General features: G+C 36.2%; 1 protein-coding gene and 1 long non-coding RNA gene across 13 annotated transcripts in view; both read right to left on the reverse strand.

Annotated features, from left to right (window-relative positions):
- rnf166 (ring finger protein 166) overlaps window positions 1-20,913 on the reverse strand; it is a 74,062-nt gene that overhangs the window by 11,228 nt on the left and 41,921 nt on the right. For 7 of the 12 annotated variants that reach the window (XR_015496297.1, XR_015496302.1, XR_015496301.1 and 4 more), the window contains exons 4-5: window positions 6,106-6,220; window positions 2,338-2,445 (exon numbers count right to left, since the gene is read on the reverse strand). Coding sequence is in view for 1 of the 12 variants with exons in the window: in XM_087261979.1 (XP_087118105.1) it covers window positions 2,338-2,445; window positions 6,106-6,220 (223 nt within the window). In the remaining 11 variants the exon portion in view is untranslated. Of the gene's footprint in view, window positions 1-2,337; window positions 2,446-6,105; window positions 6,221-8,357; window positions 9,879-20,913 lie in introns of those variants that run through there. The other 5 variants (XR_015496306.1, XR_015496305.1, XR_015496308.1 and 2 more) reach the window with 5 other exon arrangements.
- LOC147843201 (uncharacterized) lies at window positions 9,405-16,094 on the reverse strand. The gene is made up of 3 exons (XR_015496335.1): window positions 12,861-16,094; window positions 12,010-12,178; window positions 9,405-11,413 (listed from the first exon to the last, which is right to left on the reverse strand). It is a non-coding gene; the product is annotated as an uncharacterized LOC147843201 (long non-coding RNA).

The following is a 20,913-nucleotide window of genomic DNA, read 5'->3' on the forward strand; positions in this document are numbered from 1 at the left end:
TTTGGAACCACCAGGACTCTTCCTAGAGCTGGCTGGCCATCTAAGCTGAGTAATCGGGGGAGAAGGGCCTTAGTCAGGAAGGTGATCATAACCCAAGGGTCATGCTGTTTGAGCTTCAGCGTTCTTCTGTGAAGAGAGGAGAACCTTACAGAAGGACAACCAAATGTGCAGCAATTCAACAATCAGGCCTGTATGATAAAGTGGCCAGACGAAAGCCACTTTCTGCAAGAAATTTGCCAAAAGGCATCTGGGGACTCTCAGACCAAAAGAAACAAAATTCTATGGTCTGATGAGACTGAAATTGAACTCTTTGGAGTGAATGCCAGGCGTTACGTTTGGAGAAAACCAGGCACCGCTCATCACCAGGCTAATATCATCCCTACAGTGAGGCATGGTGGTGGCAGCATTATGTTGTGGGGATGCTTTTCAGCAGCAGGAACTGGAAGACTAGTCAGGATAGAAGAAAGATGAATGCAGCAATGTACAGAGACATTGTGAATGAAAACCTGCTTCAGAGTGCTCTTGACCTCAGACAGGGGTGATGGTTCATCTTCCAGCGGGACAATGACCCAAAGCACTATCAAAATATCAATGGAGTGGCTTCACAACAACTCTGTAAAGTTCTTGAGTGTCCCAACCAGAGCCCAGACCTAAATCCTATTGAAAATCTCTGAAGTGATCTGTAAATGGCTGTACCCCATCGCTTTCCATCCAAACTGATAGAGCTTGAGAAGTACTGCAAAGAGGAATAGGCAAAAATTCCAAAAGACAGGTATGCCAAGCTTATGGCATCTTATTTAAAAAGACTTGAGGCTGTAATTGCTGTCAAAGGTGCATCAACAAAGTATTCAGCAAAGGCTGTAAATACTGATGTACATGTGATTTCTTTCAGGTTTAATTTGTTATAAATTTGCAACAATTTCAAAAAAATATTTTTTCACACTGTCATTATGGGGTATTGGGAGTAGAATTTTGAGGGAATAAATTAATTGAATCAATTTTGGTCATTAACACAAAAAAAATGTGGAAAAGGTGAAGCGCTATGAAAACTTTTCGGATGCAATGAAATGCTGTCACTGTGCTGCTGTCATGTCCACTCTATGTATTTGTTGTGGGAGCAACAGCGAGCACAGACTGGAGGAGAGCCAGCTTGATCTGGCCAATGGCATCTGGATTAAAGACTCTGTGGTGCTGTACAGGGCAAACACCTGGCAGCGCAAAGTAAACAGATTTTCTTCTAAAAGGCAAACAGTAGGCTTATGTATTAAATACATTTACAAAGACAAAAATGACATTTTTGTTATAATTTTAGTTAGTTTCAGTTAGTTTTGTACACAATACAGTTTCAGTTAGTTCAAGTTTTTATTTTTATTTCAGTTAACAAAAATGTTTTTAAATGTTAGTTCATTTTTTTTTTTTTTTTGTTGATTTTAATAACCTTGTTACTCACACTAGGCATAGCTGTCTTGAACAGTGCCCAGGTTGTTCCCAATGTGCACTCACACTACAAGCGTACCGTGCCACAGCAAAACCGAACCACGCTCTGGCACACCTCTTCCAATCGAACAAGAGCTGGCCAACTCAACTGCGCCTGTGCCTGATTCGGAGCACTCACACTTGTCAAACAAAACGGGAAATGGGGGTCAAACATGCCTGGGCAAAGTTCCGAGAGCCTAGTGTGAGTACACCCAACACCCACCTTTTTAGTACACTGCTGTGATTTATATTTGACCTAAAAGTTAAATATAACATTTAAAACCAATCAATAAAACAAATTAATTTATAAATATTATTATTCATTATAATAATAGTATTATTAATTTTATAAATATTACATTCTTATTATTCTTCTTCTTATTATTATTATTATAAATAATTATAAATAATTTATTATTGATCTGCACTTTAGATATATATGTTCACAGTTGTTAAAGAAATGACTTTAGCACTTTTGAGAACAATCCATCAAAAGAATTTTTTTTATTATTTTTATTTTTTTTTAAGGAAATTGTCCAAAATGTCTTGCAACAATGTGATAACAGTCTTATTTTGTGATTTACTTGGTAATTCAACTGGGAAATCATTTAAATGAACATGCAAACATTTTGCTGATTTCGAATAACAGAGAAGTTTTGCCTTGTGACATTAATTTATGTAAACCCATTTGGCTACCAACATACTACTGTAACACATTGAGATCTTTATTTCCAAGGTTAAATTTTGTTAAGCTGCCTTAAAAGCTGGCTGTCTATGTAGGCGGCATAAAGCAAGGTAAATGGAACAAAGTGTTAGAACAGAATGAAATAAATGTACAGTGTAAGCTTTCTGCCTCCTCACCACAAATGTGTCATAGGAGAATTTGTGCCGGTGGAGAAGATGTTGCAAGAAGTTGGAGCTCTTATAGCTGGGGTCGCCCCAAGGCATAGCTGAACAAACTGGACACACCTACGAGAAGAAGCAAAGGACCATGATCAAATGATCAAACACTTAGGGGCAGATTTACTAACAATGCAATTTGTCTTTTCAGCTTTAAAACGGTACTGTCAGTTATAGTAAAAACATATACAGAGAAATATAGCACTGAAAATGTGTGGACACAGCTATTTTTGTGCCTGCCAATTTGCTTATTTGACACTGCTATTTGTGCTGCACTTATATCGATGGTCGATATGTAAATGAGTTATGTCTATAATCCTTAAAGGTGCAGTATGTAAGTTCGACACCCAGAGATTAAACTAGGTCTTGCACTCCCGGTTCAAAACACACACAAGCGCTGGTTGCCAGATTGACGACACCAACAGCAGTGTGCCAGACTGTCGAGCCAAAGCCTAACTTAGGGCTGATTTAAACTGTGTTGTAAATGAAAGCAACAGCACAAATGTTCAATATTAAAATGAGTTTTTGTTCTAACCTTTACCTGAAATCTATATTTTAAAAGTGGCTTCTATTTCTTGCAGCTGAAGAACATGATAAACTGTCAATGATCACCTCAGGTACACCCCATGTGCTTTTATTCAGTGTTAAATGCTAATAATGCGAGTCTAAGTGCCATTTTACATGACATTTATTGCCATATACTGAAAGTAGCAGCAGATAGTTCACCTTGCATCTTGAAAATAAACTGTTTGAAATTTAACTTTATGGGCCCTATCATACACCCGGCGCAGGTTGGCGCATGGCACGGCACAATGGTCTTTTGGTAGTTTCAGCTTGGCGCAAGAGTCGTTTTGAGGCGTTGCGCTACACTGTATAAATAGCAAATGCATTAGCGCTCATTTGTGCACCCATAGGCGTTCTGGTCTAAAAAGGAAGGCGTTCTAAGGCGCACTACTGGCGCGTTGCTATTTTGAGAAACTATAATAGATTTTTCATTAGACCAAAACTAACCCGGTCTAAACTCCGGCGCAGAGTTGCGCCTCGCTCACGCACTGCTTAATACGCACAAGAGAGCAATAGGCAAATATCTTTACATATGAAAATATTTAAATATTAAGGATATATATAGGATATAATAAGAATAGATATAGGATATAAATATAAAGGATTAAAATATTACAAAACATATTATTTTCTAGCCTACATACAGTAAATATGAAAAATCACTGCTTTTATGTCTTCTTCATCTCGGGAGGCTTTTTCAGTTCATTCATAACAATTTGCTTTTGTATAATGTTATTATTATTAGCAGTATTATTTATTATATCCATATTTATATTTGTTTTATTAAAAACAAGCTTAGATTTGCCCACCTGTCAGGTTTTAGACCATATGGGGCACAGCATGTGTTTTAGGATATAACTCAGGTTTTTAAGCACATTTTGTTATTATTATTCATTTATTCATTTGCTGGAAATTAGAACTGAATTTAGAAATAGTTTTGAAACGAATATTTGCGCTTAACAAACAAAAGTATTTATTTATAAACGAATTGATGTCTGTGCGTAAAGGTTTCCCTATCCAAGAGCGAAAATGAAAGTAGTTCCATTATCTCTCATTCTCACGCAGTAGATGCTCTGTTTAACAGTTTTCTGTTAAAAAAACTGTTAACTGTTTGCTTGTGAAATGCTCATTTTTTCCACTTAGACTTATTTGCGTCCTGTAAATAGCGAATGCGCTTATGGCGCGATGCAGCTGACTCTTAAAGGGAATGGGAGATGAGACTCTAATTGGTTTATTCTCAAAACACACCAATAACTCATTAAGAAAATAAACTCAACCCTTTTAGACCATGCGCCACAGCGCAAGGCAGATTTCTCGTCCTTAAATTAGCAAAAACGCGTCCTGACACGCCCTGAAAGCGTTTGTGCCCTGCGTTTTGCGCTCTGCGCATGGACCGTCAAAATAGAGCCCTATAACTGCGATTCAGTGCAAGTCAACACGTATTAGTGATTTAGCATCTACATTTAATGATGTTAAAGAACATTAATATCTATTAATTAGATAACAAACTTTACTATTTCATTAGAGTGCAGTAAGTGCACTGTTCGGTGCTTTAGAATGGCTGTATTTAAGTTTCTGCCATGTTTCTTCTGGTGCATAATGGTACCAGCTCACCTGTTGTTTACATTCATAATATTTTTATTATATGCCAAATAATAACCACCTCTTGAGGAACTCTGAATCTGCGTCTCATTTCGGTAGTGGACGCACACTTGAGAGCATTCTTGACTGAATGACTGAAATATGCTGTTTTTCACCAAGGCAACCCAGGGTGCTGAAATTTGATTGGCTAAACCGGCATTGGGGTAAATGATCAAAACAAAGACAGCAGTTCTGGCACGTAACACACATTTTCAAAGCAGAATATCTGACTTCATTGTTTTTCACGTGAACAACTATGTTCACTTGGCATGTTTTTTTAAATATCTGCAAAACATATTATGGTATTTTATGCTTTAGAGGAGTCAAAAACTTACATATTGCACCTTTAATTTGCTTGTTTTCAGTAAATAATTTGTAGAAATTTTCATTTTCATTCATTTTGAATTTGACTCTTATGAAAATTTGCAATGTTTGCTGCCATGTTTATTAAATAGGATAAACATGAGATAGATATAAAAAATAGTTGAAAATAGTTGTTCTGAATAATGACACTGTTGTCTTGCATAGAGCTGCTGAATCCAATTTTTGACACAGCACCATTAACTCAAGCTAACTCTACTAACTCAAGCTGAATAACTATATTATTGACTTCATTGTGTAATGGAAGTCGACAGGTAAAAGCTGCATAGGTTTATTTTCCTGCAAGTCTATTGTCACTGAATTATTCATTTATTCGATTAGTTCTCAGTAATGAAGTGATTAATAGGTCAATCATAAAGATTGATTTAAAATCAACCATCAATTAAACACCGCTTGCCTTGAAATGAGTAAGTGAAGTCAGTTGAAAGCCACATATATGGCCACATATATTTTTGGCCTTTTATTCTCATTATCCTTTTAAAACCAAACACACAATAGCACAGAGATTCTTTGGAATAATATGACTAAATATATTTAAGACTAATCAAAACTAAATATAAGACCATTTGAAACTTTGTAAAGGTATATTAACCCGAAAATGAAAATTACCTCACCATGCACTGAGGATTTAGGTGTTTCTTTTTTCTGTTAAACAATAAAGAAGATATATTGTAAAATGTTGGTGGATGGTACCCATTGTCTATTTTTCCATACTATGAAAGTCAATGGGTCCCATCAACCAGCATTCTTTAATATATTTTTGGTGCGCATGTATAACAAAAGAAAGAAACTCAAATAGGTTTTGTACAAGGTGAGTAAATCATGAAAGACATTAAGGTCTTTCAGGCCTTAAAAAGAAAATTAGACACCCTAATATCCTTAATAAAGCCTAGTTAGGGAATCCTGCTAGGGTGAGCAGAACCAGGGGGTTGCATTGGTGCTGTGACCCAGATGAAGTGAGATTTAGGGATGTGAGTGTGAAGCCCAGAGTATGCTTCAGTCATCTGCTTTCTGCAGCATTCCCCACTGTTTTTTTAATATTTGGTCATTGCTTTCTATTTCAGCACAATGTATCTACTGTACCCTCTCTGTGACAGAGAAGACTGGAGTTATTCCTGCAACCATAAGGTAAAAGACACTCACCACTTTGTTGGGGTCATTGCGATGGTTCTCCATGCAGTGCTTTACTAGTTCCTGCTGGTCCAAATTGCGAGCTCCACAGTACGGGCAAACAAATGTGGAGCGGTTTGGAATATTGCTGTAAATCAAAGAAAAAAATCAAAATGTTAACCACATGGTCTGATCAACCAATTTCACATCCACAGTATTACATAATACAAGCAAAAGAGTAAATGGTGAATTTAGTTCTGTAACAAACTGATTATTAGTGCTGTCATCATGAATAATGCAAATATGCAACCAGAGGGCATTTAACACTGTGAACAACAATATCTTATTTTGTGTTCAACAGAAGAAAGATATTTATAAAAACTTTGGAACCACTTGAGGGTGAATAAAGTGAAGAATTTGTCTTTTTTTTGGGTAAACTAATCATTTAATATGCAAACGGGTCATTGGAAACATATCTTCCATTACCTGCAAGCAGTTTGGCACAAACACTGACTCTACCGACCAACATATTACATTTTGCATAATTAAATTAGATTTAAAAGAAATTCCAGTGCATTTATTAATTTATTTTGTTTGCAATTACTGTTGCTCTTATTTCCACAAACCATTTACATCAGACTGACATGTGAAAGGGTGAAATTAACAAAAACAATTGGCACCAAAACAACCCAAACAAAAGTTGTTTCTGATGGTGCAATTTTAACTACCTGTGCTTTGATCGGAAAACATACAACAAATATATAAAATATACAGGGTATTTACAAGTGAATGTCTTTAAAGTACATTCACACACCATGTTAACCTGTTAGCCAGCACCCACTTTTGGGGATTTACACCTACCTCACTTTAAACAGTAACAGTTATTGACCCCAGTGAGCTACAAACAAAAATTAGGTATCATTGGAAAAAAAGACACTTTGTGCATATGGTCCAGTTTCATGGGAAGTTTCATGCTAGAAAAATGATAAAAAGTTATACATTATGAAGTAATGAGGAAAAAAAATGTATTGTGTTCAATATTTGTTTTTCCATATTGAAACACATTAATGTAAAACATTTATGTAATAACCTAGAAAAAAATATGCCTTGAAAGCCAAGTGTCTCAGCTATCTCAATTGGTAAGCTCAATTGTCCTTTGGTATCTAGATAGAAGTGGCTTAGGTTAGTTGAAAAATTCTCCTGAAATGGTTTTATAGGCTCATTTATTACCACATGAATTAACGAAACAATGAAAAAAGATCTATTTGGACCATATTTCTTACATCAATAAATATTTTTTAAAAATTGACTAGATGCCTTGTTTACAATTTGTTCAGCTGCAGTGTCAGAGAGGTCTATTGTAGCTAGATGGAGCGAGTGAACTAACTTTAAGCCACCAGAATCACCTAGGTTGCTCCAGAATTGTGTTGTGGATGATATTTAGGCTTAATTATAATTAAATGAGTTTTAGGCATCCTTGCACCAGCAGAAAAAGTCATGGTAATCATAAATTGCTCCAGTATGAAACAAAGCACAAACGTGCAATAAACATTTTTTTTCATAAGGAAAACTTGTTACCAATCAAATGCTGCCTGGGGCATGCATATTAATGATCCTGTTTGGACAGTCGGTGTTTAGTTTCAATTGGCCTGTTTTTCACACAAGAACGAATAAACAATAGTGTTTGTTTGAGAATCACAGTATGTATGTAATTTCCATGTAATTAACTTATACTATTCAGCTATGCTGTAACGATTAACCTGACTTGTTATTTGATACGGTTCAAGTGTTGTGGAGAGGTAAGCCTTTACTGAAACACAGAGCAATGTGTACAGAGGTGGTCAATAGGCCCCCTGCTCCAAACGACAGGTAACTGAGATAAAAAATAAAATAAAATAAAAAACTGATAATAAAATGACTAATTATTTACTGTAGTAAGGTAGAGACAGGAGTTGATCATGATTATGAAGGTGAATAATTAATATTACCTGTATAATTCATTACTTTAAGTATCAGTGTGACACACTTAAAAAGAGATAATCTTCAACATTTATAAATATTTAATTATAATAAGCAAATTATTTAAATATGCATAAAATAATTTGAAAAGGAGAGGGTAACATAATCAAACAGCTGCTTCTGTAACAGAACAACTTTCTCTTTCATTATGAAAAACATCTTCACACTTTCACTATGAAAACACTGATGCACCGTGTGATCATCAGAGCAAGCGGAGCTGCAGATTATCCACTTCCTTGGTTTGGCTTGTTAAAAGTTTTTTTTCTAGTCTGTGACAGTAGTCTTTTTCACTGCTGACAGTTTATGAGCACCATATTCGTTATTCTTTTAGTGTAAGTAATCGTCTTTTTGCAGTATTTGCACACAAATTGTGTTTTATCTAGTGCACTTCTCCACTTCCACCTCTTGCTCACCGCTGATGTGCAGGTAAAGCGAGTTTACACCTATAAACATAGCTCCGCCTCTGTTTAAAATAATATCAAGATTTGTTCAACATTTCTACCGGTTTGAATCGTCATATATTTTTAAATCAATTTTCAACCGACTCATGATGAATCATTACATCCCTAACGCTTATGTATATCCAGATTTTTATTTTATGGCACCTTAAGCGATCAATCATGATGCAGGAGCCAAATACACAATTGAAGTCAAAACTATTAGCTCTCCTGTGAATTTTGTACTGTCATCATGGCAAAGATAAAAAGTAATCAACTAGATTACTAGATTATCTAAACAATTAGAAATGAGTTATTCAAACTATTACATTTAGAAGTGTGTTGAAAAATTATTCTCCGTTAAACAGAAATAGTAATACAGGAGGGCTAAAAACTTTGACCTTAACTGTATTTTTAATCCTGCATTTAAATGCAGCTTGAACACCCTGATGGTCTGGCAACAACACTTGCTTGCTCAGTAAGAGCCTTTTTATATTTGACTTGCAAAGAGCCATCAGCAAACAGCATGAAAAAGACTTCAACAGACTGAGACATAGCAGGATTAATAAATGAGTCTTGAGCAGACAAGCATATAGGATCTTAATGTCTCTAACACAGTCATTTTGACAGTAACAACAATCTTGCTACTTAATCAGGCAGTGTGTATGCATCAAATGCCCATTCACTGAAATCTCCACCTCCACCTGGCCAACTCTTAAAGGAAACATAAAAAATCCAAAATGCTGCAAACACAATCAATTCTTAAAACTAGATAAATTGTAAAATCTTTTCCTGACTTGGCGTGTATATTTACTTGGAATTTGTCAATGAATTAATGTTGATTCTAGTATTTCACAGAGTGTTTTTTTTTTTTTTGCTCATACAGGTACCTTGGTTGGTTGTAAACAGCTGACTCATGAAGCTTTTTATATTCTTTGTATTTTGTGGTGTTCACAACAGTGACAATGGTTTCCAGGGGGTTTTAAACTTTGTATTGACATATATCTAACTTTATTTTAATTTATATCAAGAAATTAAATTAGTACAATACATGTGTCCAAAAATACATACAATTTTTACATGCAAAGACAGCTGGCTTAGACTGAATATCACTAATGAGAAGATTCCTTATTGACATTGGGATGACTGACATCGTTATATGACCTGCAACAATAACAAAGTGCACTACAGAATGTTATGTTCAAACTGCATAAGCATATCGTGTATACACTCACTGGCCACTTTTTAGGTACACCTGTCCAACTGCTTGTTAACGCAAATTTCTAATCAGCCAATCACATGGTAGCAACTCAATTAATTTAAGCATGTAGACATGGTCAAGACGATCTGCTGCAGTTCAAACAGAGCATCAGAAAAGGGAGGAAAGGGGATTTAAATGACTTTGAATGAGGCATGGTTGTTGGTGCCAGGCGGGCTGGTCTGAGAATTTCAGAAACTGCTGATCAACTGGGATTTTAATGCTCAACTATTTTAGTGTTTACAGAGAATGGTCAGAAAAAGAGAAAAATATCCAGTGGACAGCAGTTCTGTGGGTGCAAATGCCTTATTGATGTCAGACGTCAGAGAATGGTAACACTGGTTTCAGCTGATAGAAAGGCAACAGTAACTCAAATAACCACTCGTTGCAACCAAGGTATGCAGAAGAGCATCTCTGAACACACAACACGTCCAGCCTTGATGCAGATGGGCTACAGCAACAGAGGACCACACAGGGTGCCACTCCTGTCAGCTAAGAACAGGAATCTGAGGCTACAATTTGCACAGGCTTACCAAAATTTGACAATATAAGATTGGAAAAACGTTGCCTGGTCTGATGAGTCTCCATTTCTGCTGTGACAATTAGATGGTGGGGTCAGAATTTGGTGTCAACAACATGAAAGTATGGATCCATCCTGCCTTGTATCAATAGTTTAGGCTGCTGGTGGTGGTGTAATGGTGTGGGAGATATTTTCTTGGCACACTTTTGGCCCCTTAGTACCAATTGAGCATTATGTCAACGCCACAGCCTACCCGAGTATTATTGCTGCCCTTGTCCATCCCTTTATGACCATCTTCTGATGGCTACTTCCAGCAGGATAACACGCGAATCATCCGAGACTAGTTTTTTGAACATGACAATGATTTTACTGCAGTTAAATGGCCTCAGCAGTCTCCAGAAGTCAATCCAACAGAGCACTTTTGGGATGTAGCTGAACAGGAGATTAGCATCATGGATGTGCAGCTGACAAATCTGCAGCAACTGCGTGATGCTATCATGTCAATATGGACCAATATCTCTGAGGAATATTTCCAGTATCTTGTTGAATCTGTCACAAAGGATTAAAGCAGTTCTGGAGGCAAAAGGGGGTCCAACCAAGTGTGCCGCAAGCCTGCGTTTGAGTGAAGGTCTCGGCCGTTAGATCGCCCCCTGGGGGCTGGCTGCAGTACAAGTCATAAAGCCCGCCTCCTCCGTGTTAATGAAGGAGACTTGAGCCCAAATAAAAAAATTAATTACACTTGCAATAAAATGTCCCGAAAGATGGTTCTGGTCGATTAAGGCACTGGTTATTGTGCTGAAATAGGTGCAGATCCTCATTTTTGTAAACAGTTTGTTTTTAGCAGTAATTTAATGCTGGGCGTGTCATCGTGATTGACAGCTGTGATTGACAGTTTCTCAAAGCAGGGCGTCTGAGCTTCGGCAGAAGACTGAAGTGTTATTACTCGATTTCTGTGATATTTTACTATGACAAAATGAGTTCAGCAGTAAACTACAGTTTCTGACATACATGATCTGGTGGAACACTGTTTATTCGCTATGGTCAGAGCTTTTTTCGGGCTTTATTAGATTGCTAATACACGTCTAGCCACCCAGATAGCAAAATACACTGGGGCCAGTTCTTGCCTGCCGGAGACTTACCCCTCAGACTGACTACCTCTGCTGGACCTACTCCGGATGCCTGGACTCACAGCCCGATTCCAGCCAGAGTCAATTGAGCCAGATGCGGTGGCCGAGCGAGCAGGCGCTGCCGCATGCGAGCCGTAATCAGCCCGCGACGCCGCGAGTAGGTTATGTGCGCTGCTGCCCGGAGCTGGCGCGATTGAATCTTCATTATATAAAACCCTCACATTTGTTAACGTTATTACAACCATTTTTGTTGATATGACAACAAACGCATGCTACTATGTGAACACAAAGTGTATCACTGAGTTTAACCTTTGAATAAAGATGCAAACAGCATACATAGCAATTATTTAAATAAAGGACAAAATAAATAACAATAAACCTGTATCGATTGCACAAGTATTAAATAATAATACAATTGAATACATTTTGTAGTGCACAAGAATTAAGAAATTGCACAATAAAATAAACCCATTTAAGTACGGGGAAAATACAGGAGATCGTTAGCAGTAATTCTCTTTGTGTCTAAATAATAATCTCCACGTTGATCTCCTGTAAGGTTATTTGAACTTGCTTTACAGGACGTCTCTGCATTTTAAGTTTTGGCATGTTATTAAGTAATCTACTGAATTTGCTGTTATAAATCATTATAAGGTTCTTGAAATCGAATATAACCTAATAGAGCTGTAAATGTTAGATATTATTTATTTACATCATTTACTGTTGGCGTTTTATTTGAACACTCCAGCTAACATTAAAATGAATGTAAATTCCTCGTTGCCAGATATAATGAAGGCATCGAATAAACCAAATGAAAACGGAGGCAAAAAAATTAAATAAATGAACAATTCAAGCGAAAATGAATAAACAATATACTAGTGATGTTGCAGCAGATGGACATTGTGTTAATAGTGCAAAGTTTTTTTGCACAAATTGACAAATTGCAGGGTTGGGATGTGTAAATATCCTGTTGATATTTAGTAATCTTGCTGTATTTATCTTCTAAACGCACGATTGTTCCCGCATGGTAAATCGTTATGGTGTGTAGGCTATATTTTGGGTTCTGTTGATGGCTAATTAAAAATAAAAACCTTTCTAAAAATGTATGTGTTGTTTATATGTTATTGTTCATATTTTACAAGTGTTATTTCTACCCATATGAAGATAACAAATACCAACAACAAATATAACAATAAGAGAATAAATTATTTGTGCTCATATTCAGGCTAGAGTGTATAAAAGATCGTTTATTTCTGCAGTCCACCATGTATTGCTTTTATTAAAGTTTAACAGCTTACATCACACCGTTTTTAAACCGTATATTATTGTGTTTTTTTAATGTAAGTGCTTCTATTTACATCAGTGAGCGTTTGTTATAGTGCAGACACCGGCAGTCGAGTGAGAAGTTCGGGGGGCGTGGTTGATTTTACATAAAGCGTTTGGTTGGAAGCTCGACTCCGCTCATTTTCGCGGCTCCTCCTCTGGCTCCATCAGACAGTCCTTCTGCGCATGTCAAGGCTTCAATTTCAGCAGTCTTTTGCGACAGTTTGTGCCCGTCAAGCAGGCGTTTTGCCCTCAAGGCGTTCAATGGGAAAAGGGGCTGTCGCGTCATCCATATTTTTTACAGTCATTGGGTCCAACCCAGTACTAGTAAGTGTACCTTATAAAGGGGCTGGTGAGTGTATATATTTATAAAAGGCAGATGATTCACAAGCAGATTTTTTCCCCCTAAGATTATACAGATTTTGCTATGCATGTAAATACATCAAGCAGCTTTCTGTCTGCTTATTATAGGTGGAGATTTTAATTAATCTCACATATTAAATTTATGGTCCACAAATGGCAAACAATTTAATGTACAATTAAAAACACCCTTAAAAGACAAAAGCACTGGTGTAAGCTACACTTAATTTAAAAGATGGAATAATTAGATCATAACATTAAACTTAAAACTTGGCGATGCGGTGGCGCATTAGGTAGTGTTGTCACCTCACAGCAAGAAAGTCGCTGGTTTAAGCCTTGGCTGGATCAGTTGGCCTTTCAGTGTAGAGTTTGCATGTTCTCCCCGTGTTGGCGTGGATAGACTCTTAATCGGAATATTGATCATATTAAAATCTGATTATTGGTGTCCATGTAAACTTACTCATTGTGAACCACTGACTCAGTATTGTGTCAAGAGTGTCACAGCCACAATACCTCTCTGCATTTACTAATGTAATGTTTGCAGGGTGGCAAAAAGGTCTGCATTGGTGACATGGTTCTACAAAATTTGTGTGATGTTTCCACTAAGGCTACGATAAATAGCCATGATGCAAGACTTTGGCGGAGAGAGACACAGTGGGAATACATCAACATGCTCTGCTTTGAAGAGCTAATTAATTCTTATCCTTCTCTCGCTCTTCCTGTGCTTCAAAGGAAGAGTAAACCCCGAAAGACACACACACATAACTCAACCTGGAGTCTTTCCAATTGGACTTTCATTGAATTCCTGTCTGCAAAACTTTCAATGTCTGTCTTCATCTGTCAGCCATCAGTCTAACAACTCTAGATCTAAGTACACTTACAACGGCTAGTGTGTGGGTCTAAAGAATATCTGTAAAGAATGAAACGCGTCCTGGATCCATATTTTAAAGTTCTTCACTGCAGTCTGACTGTTGTCCCATGGAGCACTGAGCGCTTCACAGAAGCATGAGTCATAAGGCAGCTTTTGTCTCAGAGACTTGTGGGATTGGTTGTTCTTTAATGTAGTGATTGAAAATGGAAACAGCTTCCGAAACCAAAGCGCAGTGCAACAAGTTTGCACAGACATTTTGCATGCAAATTCATTCATTTTCCTTCAGCTTAGCCCCTTATTTATCAGGGGTCGCAACAGCTGAATAAAAGGCCAACTATTCCCCCATACACTACCTGGCAAAAGTCTTATCACCTATCCAAGTTTTAGAAACATCAAACAATAACTTTACTTCTAGGTGATCATTTGGTATCAAAAGTGGTTTATATAAAAAGCAAAGGCCTCCAGATTACGCTTATTTTACCAAAATAAAATATGACCATGCCCTGATTTTTAATTTTAAAAGTACAGTAAGGTCTGACTTGAACAAACAAGTCGAAAGTCTTGTCACTTACAGAAATAATGTACAATATAGAGTATAAAATCATGGTGCAGTGGAAAAAGAATGATTATTGTGCATGACTACCATGAGCTTGGACACCTGCCTGCATCCATACATCTTTGCGATGACCCAAATAACTTATTAATAAAGTTATATAGAATGATAAAGAAAGCGTTCTTGCAGGACTCCCAGAGTTCATCAAGATTCTTTGGATTCATTTTCAATGCGTCCTCCATTTTACCCCAGACATGCTTAATAATGTTCATGTCTAGTGACTGGGCTGGCCAATCCTGAAACACCTTGACTTTCTATACTTTCAGGAACTTTGATGCGGAAGCTGAAGTATGAGAAGGAGCGCTATCCTGCTGAAGAATTTGCCCTCTCCTCTGGTTTATAATGTTATGAGCAGCACAAATGTCTTGATACCTCAGGCTGTTGATGTTACCATCCACTCTGCAGATCTCTTGCACACCCCCTTACAGAATGTTACCCCAAACCATGATTTTTCCTTCACTAAACTTGACTGATTTAAAAAAAAAAAAGTTTATGTACGGCATTTTTGCCTTAAATGACAGGACATTAGTTTGACATGAAGCGAAGTGGGGGACAGACAGGACGGGTAGGACTGTGAAAATTCCGCAAGTCGGGATTCACTTAGCTATTACGCTAACAACTTGGTTCAGTAGCATTGTCGCCTCACAGCAGGAAGGTTGCTGCTTCGCGTCCCCACTGGGTCAGCTGATATTTCTGTGTGGAGTTTGCATGTTCTCCCCATGTTTGCGTGGGTTTCATGCAGGTGCTCTAGTTTCCCCCACAGTACAAAGACATGCGCTATAGGCGAATTCAATTTAAAAAAATTGGCCGTAGTGTATGGGTGTGAATAAGTGTGTTGGTTGTTTCACAGTACTGGGTTGCAGCTGGAAGGGCATCTGCTGTGTAAAAATACGCTGGATAAGTTGGCGGTTCATTTCGCTGTGGTGACCCCTGATGGATATAGGGACTAAGCCAAAGAAACTGAAAAAATAAAGTATAAAAGTAATGATTTTATGAGGGAAAAACAGTATTATAAGAAACACTTCATTATGTGTTTTTTTTAAAAATGGATAGAACATTGAACATATATATAGACATGGAATTAGTTTTACTAAATATTCACTTTCTCCTTCCACCTGCAGTTTCGGGAAGTGACAAAAATATTTTATGAAGAACACCAGCACAAAAAATATTATAGAAACACAATGCTCCTTAAATGTCGACCTTACATAAGAGACTGTGTGAAAATTCCACCCACTCTACAATATAAATGTCTGTGGCATTCAAACATTCTTTCTCACATGCATTTTACATTAAGGGCCAAATTCACTAACATCCTGCATCAATGCTAAAACAGTTCTGGAAACAAAAATGTACTGTCGAGACCCATACCAAAAAAAAAAAAAAGTATTACATTTTATAAATTTAAGTTTATTTATGCTGTGTGAACCTTGATAAGTAAGCCATGAAATTTTAAACTGTGATGCACTTGGTAGATTGTGTTAAGGAAATTATCTGAGTATGGAAATTATCTGCTTTGTTTTTTTAATTTGCACACTGTCATCAGATCATCTGTACAACATTAGACTCCATTCGATGCTTTCATGGGATTGTGTTCTCAAGCATTTTGTCTAATTTAGTAAAAACTGACAAAAAACTTAAACAAGAAATGTACTCTTGGCTTTTTACAGGGGTTGGACAATGAAACTAAAACAAACATCAACTTTAATTTCAGTAAAATTCTTGGGCTGTGGACAATGTGAAACATGTATTGTTCTCTGATGAGTCCACTGTCTTTCCTACATCTGGGAGAGTTATGGTATGGAGAAGCCCCAAAGAGATGTACCACCCAGACTGTTGCATGCCTAGATTAAAGCATCAGAGTGGATCAGTGATGGTTCATCAGTGACTACGTTTACATGGACATCACTAATCTAATTATTTGCCTTAATCTGAGTTGATTTTTGAATGTTCTTTGTATTTGTATTTGTTTGGGGGGGGGGGGGATATAATTTTTTAATTATATTCATTATAATAATTATGGATATGCAATATTGGTTGATGTTTTTGAACATGTAACATGAAATGTCACTGAAAAGAAAATAACATAACAGCCATTACCTCATCCATGGTTAAACCAACAACTAATAAAATACCATTGCAAACATTACGAACCCCACCACCACTGTTCTTTTTAAAGGACACTGAATAGACAGAATAAAAACAAATAATACTTCAAAGAACTGTTCTTCTTCTGAAAGAACTTCTTTGCAATGTTAAAAAATGAGTTAAAAACTAAAAAAAAACTAAATAAACCCCTGAATAGGAGATTAATTTTGGGTCAGTGACAAAACAGGTGTGGCAAGATGGGAAATTTAAAAATCTTTTATAAAGTTGATTTAAAAGCATCCGTCAGATATTTTAAAATGTACAGATTGTATTCATGTTGATTTTATGTAATTAAAAATAACATTTACACAATTTTTTACAAACAGTAAGACTGAATGTACCTGAAAATGTCAAATGGTGTAACTGCCAAAAATTGTGAAATATTAAATAATTTACTCCTCCTAGATGATATGCAAGTGTACACACCGAAATAAATACTTCATTTTAAAATACCACAATAACATTTATTTTATTCTTATTATCTCTAAATGTACATTTTAATGAGTTTTTGCAATACTTAGCCGGACACATGCTAAAAACACTTTTGATTTCAAAATAATCTTTGACAAATTATGTAAAAAATGTTAAAAACTATTTTATTACATTTAACTAGGTGTTTTAATTTTAGTTTCACATTATTTCCATGTAAATAATTATATTTTTATGTAAAATACTGGTTACACCAATTGACACAAACCATACACCACTTGGCAGTGTTGCTTCTACAGCCAAAGATTTTGAAATTGCCAATTAAAATCAATTCAAATTAAGAATGATAGTCAACAATTTCAGCTGAAGTGATTTTAATTTTTTTTAAATGCTAACCAAAATGTCTGGCAACAAGAAATCATCATGGCGCATGAACGGTGTACCCATGTCTCATATTGTAATGACAGTTGAGGAACAATATCTGAGGGGGGTGGGATTGTCATTGACAAATGTGTTTAGAACAATGAAACCAAGTTGCTGAACTTGTAAACCAAGTAATAACATCCTTTACATTAAATGTGTGGCCCTCATCAATAGAATATTAACAAACTAAAGAAACATGTTTAGTATTTAACACCTTTTCCATCACTGTTTCTTTTCAGTTGGCTTAAGTAAAATAAAAATAAGTAGATGATATTAGGGGAAAAAATCCACTATTTTACTTCTAAGCTATTTAGAAACAATTTGCCAAACACCATACGTAAAACACTAGTACGTAAGAACTGCTGCTTTCTCGTTGTTGCCTTGGTGCTGGGATTAAAGGCCAATTTTTGCAAGCATACACGACTGACTGACAACAAAGCATAGAAAACATTTTCATGAGTGTATCCACAACTTATCCACAACCTATTTATTTTACACAGTTGTCAGAACTATGCAGAATTATTATTAGTCCCCCTGAGCTATTAGCTCCCCTGTAATTTTTCCCCCAATTTCGGTTTAACATAGAGAAGATTTTTTCAACACATTTTCAACACATTTTTTCAACACATAATAGTTTTAATAACTCTTTTCTAATAACTGATTTATTTTCTCTTTGCCATGATGATAGCACATAATAATAGACTAGATATTCTTCAAGACACTTCTATACAGCCTAAAGTGACATTTAAAGGCTTCACTAGGGTAATTAGGGTAACTAGGCAGATTAGGGTAATTAGATAAGTTATTGTATAACGATGGTTTGTATCGGGAGGAAAAAAGCTTAACAGGGCTAATAATTTTTACCTTAAAATGGCTTTTAAAAACTGCTTTTATTCTAGCCGAAATAAAACAAATAAGACTTTCTCCAGAAGAAAAAATATTATCACGCATGCTGTAAAAAAACTGATTTCAACTGTAAATAAATTCATTTGTATAGCAACTTCTGACTTCTTCTTATCAACTTTTCATCATTAAAATTCCTCCGAGTCACCTCCAGTTGTTAATAATAATAGTACAACAGCGAGCGCATCAAGTATGAAAACCTCCAAAACTTAAAGCTGTGCGCTCAGTCAATAGAGGCTCGTCAACCTTGTTTAATTTCCCATGTTAATTATTTCTTTTATTTAAAAAAGAAATTCCCAAGGGCTTTTTAACAGAAAGAAGTTTATTATTGTCAACACATTTCTAAACAAAATAGTTTAAATGACTAAATTCTAACAACTGATTTCTTTGCCATGATGACAGCACATAATATTTGACTATAATTTGTAAGACATTAGTTTTCAGCCTAAAGTGACATTTAAAAATTTAATTGGGTTAATTAGGCAAGTAAGATTTATTGGCCAAGTCATTGAGTAACTGTGGTTTGTTCTGTATTTAAGAAGGCTAACAATATTGACCTTAAAAACTGTTTAAACATTTTAAAAACTGCTTTTATTCTATCCAAACTAAAAGAAATAAGACTTTCTCAAGAAGAAAAAAAATACATACAACATTTCAAAGGAGGGTGATACAGTGGCTAATGTGGTTAGCACAGTTGTCTCACAGCAAGAAGGTTGCTGGTTTGAGTCCCAGATGGACCAGGATGGCTTACTGTTTGGAGTTGACATGGGTTTCCTCTGGGAGCTCCAGTTTACCCCACAGTCCAAAGACTTGCGGTATAGGTGAATTAGACAAACTAAATTGACTGTAGTGTATGAGTGTGTGTGTGTGAATGAGAGAGTGTGTACATTATATTGTGTGAATATAAACATGGATTAACATAAAAAACATTCATGTTGTGCAGTAAAATAACTTTATCCTAGGTTTACAGAGCTTTAATATTAAGGTTGTGGATTGCGCACCACTTTCTCAAACAAAAATAAATAGATAATCTACACTATGAACACAAATAGCTCCAAATAATAGTTTAATTTATGTCGCATTTTTGATCAGCATCATGAACTAATGGTATTTGACTAAATTGACCCCCAACAGAAAGACTCCTGCAATATGAGTCAAATGGTATAACCATTTAACATGTAAGCACATGGGCTTGGTGGGACTATTTCAAATGTAACTTTTAAATATAATATTTATTTTTATAATATTGAACAATTATCAGTTAATTTCTGGGGTCTTACCATTTGACATGCATATCTAAGAATAGCTGACCATACCTTAAAAAGGTCAAAGTATCTCACATTTTAAAAAGAAATACTAACCTTTGCATGCAGCAACTAGTCTTATCAAGAGTTATTCTCTGTGATCCAATTTCCTGTCTAACTGTCTTGTGCACAACATTACCAAAATGGCTCAATAAATGGTGGTTACACCATCTTAACATTTCAGAAATTTGAGGTGACAGACAAAATTCCCCAAATTAATTATAATATTTAAAACAATTGTGCTATATTTACCTTTATTTACTATTAAATATGTCTAATGTAAAATTATGCCAAACTAGCCGATACAATGCTTTATTAAGGCTTTCACATTTTTTTAACAAGGTAAACTATTTGGTACCAATATTTTTTGTTACACCACATTGACATTCTAGCAATAATCCCCTAAAAATTATCTTAAAATGGATTAAACCCAAAAAATTTGACTTGGGCCTCAAAATAGAGATTGTATGCAAGTAATTTGCTTATTTTGAAACTGTAACCTACTTGATTTTATTTAAAAGACATGGACACAAAAAAATGAGCGTCACGTCATTGACCCTTTTTTTATGTTTGAAACTGACTTGCAGGGGCAGAACGTGGCTGTGTTGATGGTTTGGTACTTGTGAAATATTTAGCAGAACATGGCTGTGCTGATGACGGGATTGATGCTTGTGGGGGGTTGGCAGACAGTACCAGGAGAGAATGCTTTAAGTGCACATGAATAAGCATTACATAGAAGGTGGAGCGGTGACACAGTGGGTAGCACTGTTGTCCCACAGCAAGAAGGTCACTGGTTCGAGCCTCAGCTGGGTCAGTTGGCATTTCTGTGTGGAGTTTGCATGTTCTCCCTGCGTTGGCGTAGATTTCCTCTGGGTGCTCCGGTTTCTCCCATAGTCCAAACACATGCAATATAGGTGAATTGGGTAAGCTAAATTGTCCGTAGTGTATGTATGTGAATGAGAGTGTATGGATGTTTCCCAGTGCTGGGTAGCATCTGGAAGGGCATCCACTGCGTAAAACATTTGCTGGATAAATTGGTGGTTCATTTCACTGTGGCAACCCCAGGTTAATAAAGGGACTAAGCCAAAAAGAAAATTAATGAATGATTA

The sequence above is a fragment of the Danio rerio genome, chromosome 7 (genome assembly GCF_052040795.2).
Source record: "Danio rerio strain M-AB ecotype USA chromosome 7, GRCz13ab, whole genome shotgun sequence".
NCBI lineage: Eukaryota > Metazoa > Chordata > Actinopteri > Cypriniformes > Danionidae > Danio > Danio rerio.